The sequence below is a fragment of the Polypterus senegalus genome, chromosome 2 (assembly GCF_016835505.1).
Source record: "Polypterus senegalus isolate Bchr_013 chromosome 2, ASM1683550v1, whole genome shotgun sequence".
NCBI lineage: Eukaryota > Metazoa > Chordata > Cladistia > Polypteriformes > Polypteridae > Polypterus > Polypterus senegalus.
Window position 1 is genome coordinate 276,093,912 of NC_053155.1, and position 13,059 is coordinate 276,106,970.

The 13,059-nt window shown below is 34.0% G+C and overlaps 1 protein-coding gene across 2 annotated transcripts in view; it reads left to right on the top strand.

Annotated features, from left to right (window-relative positions):
* The window catches only part of ddx10 (DEAD (Asp-Glu-Ala-Asp) box polypeptide 10), a 443,025-nt gene that overhangs the window by 223,366 nt on the left and 206,600 nt on the right, over positions 1-13,059 (top strand). For both annotated transcript variants that reach the window (XM_039745618.1, XM_039745620.1), the window contains exon 14: positions 5,226-5,351. In XM_039745618.1, coding sequence (XP_039601552.1) covers positions 5,226-5,351 — 126 coding nt within the window. The remainder of the gene's footprint in view (positions 1-5,225; positions 5,352-13,059) is intronic.

Genomic DNA, 13,059 nt, shown 5'->3' on the forward strand with positions numbered 1-13,059 from the left:
GTAACTGCATGTGGGAAAACAAAATAAGATAAACTCAAGACAATGCACGATCATTTAAATGCCACACTACACAACTTTGAGTTTGACAGCATTTCATATTTAACAACTGCAGTTGCTACATTACATTCTCTCGAGTTGGGTCTTGTTGCCTTGACTAGGAATCACTGGGAATGATGGATTATGCGACTCTCTCATGACTTCTTTGTCCAGTTTCATATTTTTTATGCACCATGAAAGAATTGTGAGGTTGACACATTTTGGCATCCAATCAAGATGAAGTATTTTTTTTTCTTTCTCTGGCCTGTAATGGTATGACAAAAATACGAGATGTCGAATAGATATTTGTGCTGGCTCTAAAGGTTCATGAACCTTGCCTGAGTTTGTGTGATTCATAACCTCAGTTTTCCTTATTTTTTTAAGGTAGCCATTGCTTCACTCTCTTCTTGTTTTTCTTGTAGATTGATCAGATTCTTTCCTAGCAGTGGACATTCTATGCATTGTACTTCCAACTAAGCATTCTTAGGCTTGTGCATGTACAAGAGTTGACAACCAATCTCTATAACTTTAGCTAAAAATCATTCCTGTTTGATTTTGTCATGGCTACTCATGAAGTAATATGACTGAGTCACTGAGTATGTTACATTATATGACTGTATGTCAGAAACACAAACAGTGACTGTCAGTGATTCACTAAGGTTATACAAATGAAGGCTATAACTAATAAATATCTTAAAACGTTGGGTAGTGTAACAGGGCTTAAATTACCATTGTCTTCTGAAAGATGACTTAAATAACAATGAAAGTGAGAGACTATAGTTGGAAGAAGATGTATCAGCTAGCAGTAAACCTTCTAGCCATGATCACTTTAGCAAAGACTCTAATTAGGCACAACATCAGTTTCAACAAACATTATTAGTTTGAATGTGTGACCCTGTAGTTAGGATATAGCGGGTTGGATGATGGATGGGTGTTTTTGAAACAAAGTACCATTTAATCAGTTAGTTTATAATGATGATAACATGGTTTTCCTTGCATTGAGATCTTGCTTAGATTTATTTGGCCCGTGACACTTCATTTTTTTTTTCATTCTTTTATTTAACACTTTAATACATTCTGATTAATTTTAGTATTTTTTTCAATTGGCAGCCTTTTTGCAAGCAAGCTTTGAAAAGTTATTGCCATATTAATGTAAACACATTTTATCAGAAAATCCCTTGCTCCTTTAAAATAACTCAGGTGTTACAGTTGTAAGATTGTTTTTCTTTTTTTCTCTCTCTCTCTTGGAAAGTTTTAGAGAATCAAAGTGGCCATTAATCTTGATTTGCTTCTGACAACTTTTTGTCTCACTTCCATTCCCTTAGGTAGTTTGAAAAAGCCATTATTTGAATGGTATTTTACTCAGCCCTTACATACAAAATGTTATGCCCAAATACATATAATACTACTTAAAATAAAAATGGTGACTGTTTTCTTCTACTGCACTTAACTTCCTACCAGTTCCCGTGTTTTTTCCTTTGCATTTTTTGAACATTGATCCCTTTGCACTGCCTCATTAATTTACCCTAAGCTGTTCTTCCAATGACAGGCCTGTTCAATGACTGAAACTCATTTATAATATAAGCAAGAAAGTGTATAGATAAGGCCATAAATTATCCCCATCATCGTTAGACAGAGAATGTTAAATGGAAAGAAAATATATGGTGTTTATGCCCTTGAAAAAGTACTTATTAGATTTCAGTTTGTGCAGCTCAAAGTTTTGTTAGCTTGCAGTACATTGATAGAGTTTCATGCTGACAAGTAAGTTTTAATTTAATTTCAGGGCTAATTTGATATATAAAAGTTTGTCAGTTTATTTTAGCCTACAGTGTTTTTGTAGATACATATGACTTTTTCACATTTTAGTTATTTCAAACATTAGGAGTTAAAAGCTGATTTGTTTTTTCAGTATCCTTGCCTTTTTCAGTTGAAATTGTTTTGAAGATATTTCCAATTAAATACCAAGTATCGTCATTTACTAATGATGGTCTTAAATTGAATATGAATATTATTTAGGTAAAGTTCAGTACAAATAAAACGTCACTTCTTATATCTTAAGAAGTCAATCATTGTGATTAATCTTGGACTCATTAAAGCTAAAGTATGTAATGGAAAATGTGTTTTTCTCTTTCCCTCAACTGTAACTGTTATTTTGTTAAAACAAAGTAAGTGTTTTAAATCATGAAAGTTCCTGAAAATGAAATCCTTTGAGGAATATTGAAGTTCCATTTCTTTTTCATGTTACAAAAAAGTGCCTCTTTTTGTTTGTTTGTTTTTAAGTTAGGAGCCAGACATGTTCACTTCACAACAAACTCTTCTTTAAACTAATCATTTACAGCCAGATTGTATCACAGAATGACTAAGTCTGGCTGCAGTCGCTATTCTGTTCTGTTGAAAATAAGTGCCACTGGATTGCACTACACTGACACACAAATCTTTATTCATTTACTCTCCACACATAATATAAGAACAGTCCACACCTTGGTAATATGTGCATTTGGCAGACAGATTCGGTGACACTTAAATGGTATGTTTGGTTGTTTATAATAATCCAGTACTAACTGTAAATATATGCACATCATCATCTGTTTTCTGGTTGTTGTACTGTATTCTTATTGAAAGCATCTGTAGAAATGGTACTTTATAAGTCATTTAACTGCTGCCAGAACAGATCCATTTTGCTCTGTTCATTCTTCGGGGACTTATACATCAGCAATCTTATTGTACCCCATAAAGGTTCACTTCAAGGATAATGCTTTCATTTGTTGCTGGGGCTTTTAAAATGATATTAAGCAGATAAAGGATGATTTGTTGCTGTTCGTTCTTTTTTTTCGACCCCATCTTGTTGATAGCTAATTTGTTTCCAAAGAACATTTCCTTGTTTGGTTTTATGACCTTCAATAGATGGAAAAGTACATTAAGCAAGGTGCAGCAAATTGAGGTGTCAGTTTTTGTTAAATATAAGGATCTGGACGTTTTTTAAGTATAAAGGAAATATGATCTGTGAATGAATTAAACCGGTATATTTGCATATGTTTACTAGTATGTTAAATGTGAAAATACATCAGATCATCCTGATGACATAATACCATTTAATAAATTGAAATTGAAAATATTTTTTTCTATTCCTGGTAGCAGTGAATTCTTAGCTTGTTTCAAAACTGTACTTATGATTTCATAAAGTACTTAAGATTAATTTACCTGATTTTGTTCATTGTAAGCGATTGATTCTCGGTATTGAGAAAAGGTCAGACAAATCACCTGTGTAATTATATATTGTATATGTGACTCCGAGTAGTTTGGCACCCCTAGAGAGAGAGAGAGCATAAATTAATAAAAACATGGCTAGGGTGATGTTTTAAACCAATCCGCCATTCTAGTAGAAGCACCAAGATGGTGTGGCTATAGGTTAGACTTTGGACTTATGGTCCTAGGATGGCGTTTCACCACCAGCAATGCTTTTTGGCAGACAAGGTCTCATCTGGAGTTAAAAATTTGGCAGTAAGATTTTGAGGAGACAGATTAAGGAGGTGAGAAAACATTTTATAGGTGCCAAATAGAACACTTTTGTGTTTAGGTAGGCTGTCATTGGGCATAGTGTTTATTACTATGTGGGTAAATTCCTTCTTTATTATACTTTTATATTATATTTTATTATAATTTAATGTAAATATTATTAAATTGCCTGGGAAATTGTTTTAGACAATGAGCCTTAGTTGCAGTGCCATCAGTTAATCGGGTAATACAACATTTGTATTTTTGTTAATTATATTTATAATATACCAAAGGCTAATATTTTCAGGCAGTGTGGTATAGTGGGTAGGGCATTGGACCTGTGACTTTAGTCCCTGTGGTTATGTGTTGTAAGTGCCATGGAAGAAGAACAGACATCCTGGCCATGATGGAGGAGGATTTCTTGCCCAGCCAGGATGGACCAAGCAGATATGGGTGCTGAAAGCAGTTCGCTCCCCCATATGGCAGGTGACAGTGTTCCTCAGAGCTGAACCGAGTCAGGACACATGCAGGGTATGCTGGGAAATAGGAGTTTGGTAACAGATCCCTGTCGGGGTCCTTAGGTGCTGCCAAAGGGATCTGTCAAGGGAACACTGCCCTGAGCTGGAAGTTCACCAGACGACTTGTGCTTTATACCGGGAACAGTGGCACGCCATGATAGCTACCCAGATGTGCTGTGGAAATACTTTAGCACAATTGGGCCTGAACCTGAAATGGATAATTTTCATGGGTGGTCAAGATTTGTTTGATGAGGACAGGACTACCTGGAGAAGCTGGCATAAAGGCAGCTCCATGATCAGTACATTGCAGAGTCAATATGCCTGGGTGTGTGGTCACCAGCGGGTCAAACAGATGGTGGATATACAAGTTACCTTTGAGACAGAGAGGTGTGGGCACAAGGACGATGCCACGAAAGTGCCATGTCTGTGTATGCTGGTCTCAGAGCTGCTTTTTTACGGAATTCTCTGGTAGTCCCGCCCCTTTGGACAGTTAAGTACGTGTATGAGATATAAAGTACTGTATTTGTGGTTAGTAAGATAGTAGTGTTAATATGTATTAATACAATGATTAGATCACTGAACCCGCTTATTCTTAAACATGCTCTATACAATTACACGTGAGTGAAAAATTAGATCAATTCCTGCTTTTCCAAGTAACTGGGATTTTGTTGATGGCAAATGCAAAGCACAGTTTTACAGAAAAGTGTTTTTTTTTTTATTTAAATGGGTAATCAAGAATAGTGTGAAATTTGAGTATATGTTATTATTAGATGTTTACAATTTTCTGTTTACATCATTCTCATTTAGTTTTGTGTTTTTCATCAGTTGCATGTTGAAGCTTGTTTTTTATTCCTTCTAGCCATAGCCTTAGGCAGACAATAAAACTTATTAGTGAAAATAATGACTACCGAGTACTGCATATTTTCAAATTTTCAGCTTTACACAATAATCTCAGTAATAACTAAACAGTAACTGTGCAGGGGGAGAGGAGATTATGGTAGTACATTTGTGTGTATTGCTTGTCATCCAGCTGCATACTGAATGAGTAATTAAATAAGTACTTATGTAACTGTATCCTTGAAGTATAATTTTACATTATGCATGTTTGCTGTAAGGTACAACTAAGAAACTGTACTCACTGTAATACTTCCACTTTCATGCTTCACTTTCTTTTAGAAACCAGAAGACAAAGCCACTGTAAAAAAAAAAATTGAAAAAGCAACAAAGTTTAAAGCTGCCAAGAAAATCTTGAAGAGGAATTTCAAAGTCAATACGAAGTTAGTCTTTACAGAAGAAGGAGAGGTATGCTATTTTCATATTTATCTCATTTATTCATATTTTTTCATTTATCAAATAAATGTTTTTGTAAATTTGTTATTATTTTATAATTTGCATTATTTATATAATTTTATATACTATTATACTATTAATGTTACTACTGTTTCAGTAAAGGCTTCATATCCCTGAATGCTTAATATCTTACCTCTGTTATAGTAGCAATTTAATACAGCAGCTGAACTGTCTACTGTAAAGCTCTCGGGCTGTGAAAATGATTGTATTTTCAATAAAAACAGAGCCCATCCAGGCAGCATTAAGCTCAAAGAAGGAGCCAGTCCTGGACAAAGTACCAGTGCATCACACAGCCCACTCATGTCCATACCTCCACACAAACTCCCACTGTATCAGTTTGGAATTGGCAGTTTAGTTAACCAGCATGTCTTTTGGGATGTTGGAGTAAAACCTGTGTGGACTCTCACAAACAAGGACTGAACACAGGATTCAAACCCAGGAGGCTAGATTGACAAGGCGTCAGTGATAAACACCGTACTAGAATAAAAAATTTTTTTTTTGGGATGCCCTGTCCAGGTTTTTCTTGTCTCATACAAAATTCTGTCAGGATGGACTTCTGTGTTACCCGCAGTTAAAGATATACTTAAATCACTATGCAGATCATTACATTTTCCATAATACTGCATGTGTCAATTTAAATTAATAGTTACAAGTCCGTGGAAATGTTTCCAGAATGTCAGAGAAGTCATGGATAATTTAGTCAGTGAAATTTTTGTTATATAATTGGTGCTGTACATGCTTTGTTATGAACATTTAGTAAATTTTATAGTGTGGTAGAAATTTTAAAAAAATAGTTTCAACCCTGTGGTGGGCTGGCGCCCTGCCCAGGGTTTGTTTCCTGCCTGTTGCCCTGTGTTGGCTGTGATTGGCTCCAGCAGACCCCTGTGACCCTTTAGTTAGAATATAGTGGGTTGGATAATAGATGAATGGATAGTTTAAACCAAATTTAAACCAAATTTTGAAATCTTACAGCATTTCAGAGCAAATTCTAAAATCTATAATAGTTAAAACCTAATTATAGACTCCTGATTGACAATGCTGTCTTCCATTACAGATGAATACTTTCCTTGTCAGGATCAGTTAAGTTGTTTGTTAGTAATACAGTAATCCCTAGTTTATTAAAGAACACTCACAGAGAACACTCAGAGCCTATATATTTTATAGTATTGTTTTAAAAATTGTTACAGTTCAAAAAGCTTTTTTCCTTTAACAGTTAGTGGCTAAAATGGAAGAAGTTTGAAATATGGATACATCATGCATATTTACTTGGTAATTGATGAGTTGAGTTAGTGGTTATTTTAGTATCGTTTGAAAACTCACTTCCATTATCTGCATAACAGGGAAGAATATACACTGGATTGCTGTCTGAAATTTTATATTTCTATGCCAAATGCTTAATAAGGTTAAAGGTAGTAGAACAGATAAAATAGGAAATGACAGGATGAAAAGGTTGATTTTAAGAATTTATAGCATTTGGAAACGAACAGAACATAACCTCTAGTGGACGAGTAAAGGAAAATTCACATAATACCATATCTGCCACCCCAAAAATGTCTTTTTAGTTTTGTAAACCTTTAATAAAAAATTAACAAATACAAGTAATAATGGTTTTGCTGGCATTCAGAATTAATGTTTTTTTAGTTAGTTTAGTTTTAGCCCAGATCCCTTCTAAAAATCTTTTGCCATTTCTACAGCCAATTCCTGTGTGTTTTATAGGTTTATAGGTTCACTGTCACATGTAGAGTACAGTGAAAACCTCAGTTTCCCTGAAGCTAATGATCTCCAGCATAATGATAAACCCATCCTCCAGATGATAATATACTAAATACTGAAAAAATCCTAGTAGTTGTTAAACTGTTTAAACACAGTATTGAATTGTTCAACAGCACATCAGTGGCTGAATAGAGGCAATCTCAACATTTAACTTTTATCCCATCAGAGCAGCGAATATGTGAATTACGTATTCCCAATCTTTTACCAATTGATGGCATATGTAATGACATAACTATAATAATAATTTTATTTATATAGTATTTTTAATTACGTAGTCCCAAACTTTAACCAATTGATGGTGTTTATAATGGCATGGTAACAATAATAATAATACATTTTATTTATATAGCACCTTTCACTTTTTGCTTTTAAATACATGTCCTTTATTTCAGGTAAGATTGTTATTTAAACAGTCTACAAGTTCTTATCAGTACCTGCACAATTCTTGGTGTAACATTTCAGTTTTCTAAAACATCCCTCACAGATGCAATTAGATGTTCAAGTCTGAGTGTGTTAAATGTACTACAGTGATGATGTTTTATTTTTAGTGACACAGTATTGTTATAGCCAGTGTTCCATTGCTCTCTAGAAGTTTTTATTTATTTTTGGCCTCATACACTTCTTATTCTTGAGAGACTTTGTTGAATGTTCCTACTTTTGCCACAGGTTAACTTGCGTAGTCCAAAAAGTGGATAATGAAATTAACTGTCACATATTGTACCCACAACTTTAATATGTCATGCAATTTCTGGGTGGTTAAAGGCTATAAAGGTTAAAGCTTTACTGTCTGCAGTAGAGTTTCAGGTTATGAAAGTTTGTTTTACCAATTAATCAGCAGGATGTCACTCACAATACCAGAATCACTTTGAAAGATGTACTTTGTATATGAATGTTATTCTATTTGAAGACAAAAAAACAAGATACCATACACACCCTTTATTCTGCTACATCTAAACAACCATGTATGTAATTAAAAAGTGACATGTATAATGTCTATTATTTCACTAAATGTCATTTATCAATACCCAAATGATGATAGAAAAAAAACTTTAAATAAAAACAAGCTATATAGCTGAGTTCAAAACTCTCCAAGTAATGCATTGTGCTACCATCATTTTGTCTTCAATAGCATTTCATAAACTGAAGTCTGAATGCTGTCATCTCTGTCAATAAATGTCCACACGTCAAGTGTCTAAGTAACAGCAGATTAATTTGCACCCAGACTTCTTATTTATTCATGAAGAAGGCGTGTATTGCCAGATATTCTGCATAACAATTTATACATTCAGAACCCAAAGGTGTCATTTTAATCAGTCTCTTCTGCATCAATCCATTTATAGAATATTTAAACTCTGCTTGTCCAGAGAGCATATTTTTGTAAGCCCTCTTGTGTCATCTTCTGATTGCAGACCTATACTTGACATGAATATGTTCTGCGGCATTGCAGTCAAATTTAATCAGCTGATTTGAGAGGCAAGAGATTGCAGCTTTTTTATTTACAGTCATGAGCTGCAAACATCTTGAGGTTAGAATTTAAGAATATTTATTAAAAGTCACAAATTGAATAATCAAATATCGCACACATGTAGGACCAACCTGTCATTGTCTTTTTTTCTTCACCATGGCATACAGCTCTTCCAAAAGCTTGTAATTTTGTTGTAGTCTCCCAGACTTCACATCTAGTAAGAGAACATTCTTCCAGTAGGTAGATATAATGCCTTCCTTAAAACATTATACAGAGAGAGTCAGAAATTAACAGAGAATCTACTGAAGGATCTTGCCAATAATTAAAGGCCTAAGCAGAGTGCTTGTGTATGCTTGGTATACATTTAGCTGTTCACTTTTGCTCTGGGAACAAATTTAAATTAGTTAAAACTGTAGTTAAAACATGTTTTTAAATTAAACTGTTAAAACCCCAAATAAAAAGGTAGGGCTAAAGAAAGGAGAGTTGATATTCAAGCCCAGGTACTCAAGTGTCACTCTTGCATTTGAGACCTGGAATCTCAAAACTTAGAATTTCTAATAACCCATGAGAATTAAAAAAAAGGCATATACATTAACTATTGACAATCTATGCCTTGAAAAATGCTGGTATATATTAATATTAATGTTGTAAATATTTTCATATTACAGTTCAATATTCATGAAATAGCCCTAATAGGCCAGCTGTTTTAGGTGCAGTCTTCTGCTTGAGCAATTATAGAATTATTTTTTTGACAGCACACAGACATTAATTTCCAAAACAGAGAATCAAAACAAGCAAGCGCAAATAAACTTATTTTTATAAGTTGATTCAACTCCAAGTTCCAGCAGCCCATATAAATAGACCTTTGACTTGATATCTTTTTTAAAAGACTTAGAAATTGAGAATTGTTTATCATATTCTGCCTAGTAAGTAGATCTTGAAAGGATTTTTTTTCTCAACACAGTTTATGTATTAGTGTAGATTTTGATGTACCTGGCCTGAAACCGATCAGATGATTCTCTTTACCTGAATCTTTGTGTCAGTTTATAGACAAATTTGGCAAAAATTTGGAGTTGTGCATTCTTCTTTTAGTTTAATGACTACTCTAGTCATGATCTGATTCCAGGAAGAGAAGGTGAAGCACAGAATCACAACAAAGTGTTTTTAGAACAAGATAGTCAATTCATACCAGAGCAACATTTACTCAGTGTAGTTCAGAGTGTCATTCTGTCCTCTTCTCATCTTCAAACTAAGATTTATCTTTTGGCTCAGTTTTGCCTGTCCCGTATGATAGACTTGTAATATGCTTTCTCTGAAAACAGAAAGGTACGCTGTGCTGATCAAATTCCTTTTTCCAGCATAAATGTCTTACATAACAGAGAGAAGATCTGTTATGGTGCTTTCCAAATGGCCCTACCAGTTTTTCTTGTTGTTGTGCTTTTTCCATTAGTTGAGGCAGCATTTATGTAATGCTGTTAGGAAGAGGTGAGCAAACTGGTATTGTGCGCAGTTTGCTTCCTGCTTAAACAAAGTATTTACTGTATATAATGCGTGTATTTAAGGGAATGCAATCTAATCTAATCCTGAAAACGAAAAATCAGATATCGAAAAAGTACTTCGCAGTTTCAAAAATGGGAAAAACAATAATGTGGTCCCCTCCCATCAGGAAACCAGTTTTCTTAAATATCAATAAAACACCTATAGGAATACTCCACCCAAAAAGGATTTTTTTGTATTACTTAACTCAAGTAGTTTATAATGATGGCTGATTGAGAGGAAAAGTTTATAATATAATGAAACCTAATGGTGTGTTGTACAATGGCAAATGGTGTGAAACACATCCATGAGAAAATAAAGAAAAAAACCCATGGTATTCCATTTCTTTTGTCTAGTCATAGGCTTCAAAATGTGCAAAACACATGGATTATTTATCTTGTTTTTGCTAACGTTTTATTAACAGATACTTCAGGGAAAAAGTGGTGTATATTGAAAACATGAAAATAAACAACTTTAATATTGCACTTCTAAATTGAAGACAGGACACTTGACCAGTAAATGAGGTAGAGAGAGACAGGTCTTCAGTTGAAAAGCACAGAATGTTTTTGAGCATACAACTGGATAGTAAACATGTGGATTACGCGACACAAGTGGCATGAGAATTTTTGTCTTTTTTCCATGGATGTTTTTCATATTGTTTGCTGTTGTGTAGCAAAGGTCACAATTAGGTTCCATTTTATCATGCATTTTTTTCTCTTGTTCTATATGAAAACATGAGATTGAACGTTTTTCTTGGCTATCACTACAAATTATGTAATGCAACATAAACAAAGTGCACAAAAGCACAAGAATGGAGGAGACAGCTCAGGGCATATGAGTATATACATATAATAGTAGTACTCTTTCTACACAAGCCAACTGTGTGACAACATTCAAAAACTTAAAAAAAAAAAAAAAATGTCAGAGGTACATCAGATGAAATGAGCCTTACAGCACAAAAAAAACTCTCCGGATACCAAACCTATGGTATAAAAACCAAGAGCTGATTTAGCAAAAGTTGGATAAAGAGGGACAACTGTATGAAGTATATAACATTCAGTCATTTTTTTTGCAAGTAAATGGTATTTTCTTACTTCCTGAATTTAGACTTATTTAAGTCTAAAGCTGTGGAATTCCACCCTTTAACGATTAAGATAAGGTTTAGTTTTAAACCGAGTAACCAAGATGTAGGAACTTTAGCCAGAAAAAAAAAAAAATATTTTCCCACTCATATGATATAATTCTCATTCAATGGAACACAAAATTGAAATAGTCAAGCTACTACCTGTAACCACATGAAGTGAAATAAGTGTTCCTCCATTGTCTAAACCCACTTTTTCCATACCCTCATGTACTCCATCTTGGCCACTAGTTAAAACACCATGTGTATGTTTGGAGTGGGAGGAAACTGGGAATATCCGAAGAAACTGCAAACTTCACTCAAAATACGTTTTATATCCATGGAGCTGTGATGGAGTCACACTAAACAGTATGTCACATTTATTCCCATGAGTGAAAAGAAAAATATTACATTTTTTGTAACTTTTTTTATGATCATCTTTGTGGTCTCTCTTATACCACCTTTATTGGATAATAACAATGTAATATTTAACAGATGTGTGCATAAGATCTAGCCAAGTTACTTTTTAACATCCTTAATTAAATTATTTACATTTCCCATATTCTTACCTTGTTAAAATGCATTTTTATAGTGGTTATAGAAATTGATTTTATTTGGATTATGTTGTAGACATGAGTGAAACTGAAAGACTGAATTTTAGGCTGCTTCAACAGGCAAGGATATACATACTCACTAATTAACATATGTTTTGTTAAGTAGCATTTTTGTTGACCATTTAAATTAAATTGTACAGAGTATTGATCAAAATGCCTGGAGATCCCATTTTAAGTTTTTTGTTGGCTGGAAATGGAGGCGTTGTAGGAGGATAGAACGAATGAACAGAAGGCATAGTGTTGCTTTTGCCAAGAAACATCATTATTAGCAGTAAGCATCAGTTTGCACTTAATAGCTGTTTCATAGTGGGGAAGATAATTGCAAATTGAGAAAAGTCAAACTTAACCATGTAATGTAATTATAAACTCTTCTTTCATAGCTACTGGTTTCTGAGCTCAGTCAGCAGCAGTGCATCTAGTGCTAACTATGATATTGCCAGGACACATTTTTCTAATTTGTCAATTTCTCGAGTCTCAGTGTGTAGTGTAGAAACAGTGTGCACTGGCAAGTGACTGCCCAGAAACACATTACTCGTGTATGTCATTTCAAAGATATCTGCAAACCCTTTCAGTAATCTTTCCTAGCTATTTAAATAATAGCTTTAGATTATTTGTGGAGACTGGAAATGTTTGCCTTATGCCCAGTGTTGCCTGAAGAGGAACCACCTACCCAGGTATGAATAAATGGGTTAGAAAATAAATGGATGAATGCCTTCTGAATATTGAGAATTTTGGGGTTTGCATATTTTCAAATACTTTCTTAAAATTGGATTTAGTTTATACAGCTCTTAAGAGGCTTTTGACCTCTAGTCGTGTTTTTTCTTTGAAGTCAATATATTGTGTGGGGACAGGAATTCACAGATCCCTCTTGTAAATTAGCTATTTCACTTGTTCTTTTACATAACAAAAAGCAGTTTATTACAACTACATTTATCTGATGCTTTCCTTTATGTGTCTTAACAGCAGACATCATCATTTTCAACCCAACTTATACAGTTGCTTCAGGGTTGGGACAAAATAGATTCTTAGATGTGTGATTGAGTCTCCTGTGGTTCTCATTTGAGCAATTTTGCATTGATGCACAAAACTCCATAATTGAACTTTAATATAAGCTTTTAAATGAAAATGAACTGGAAAATATGAAAAACATTG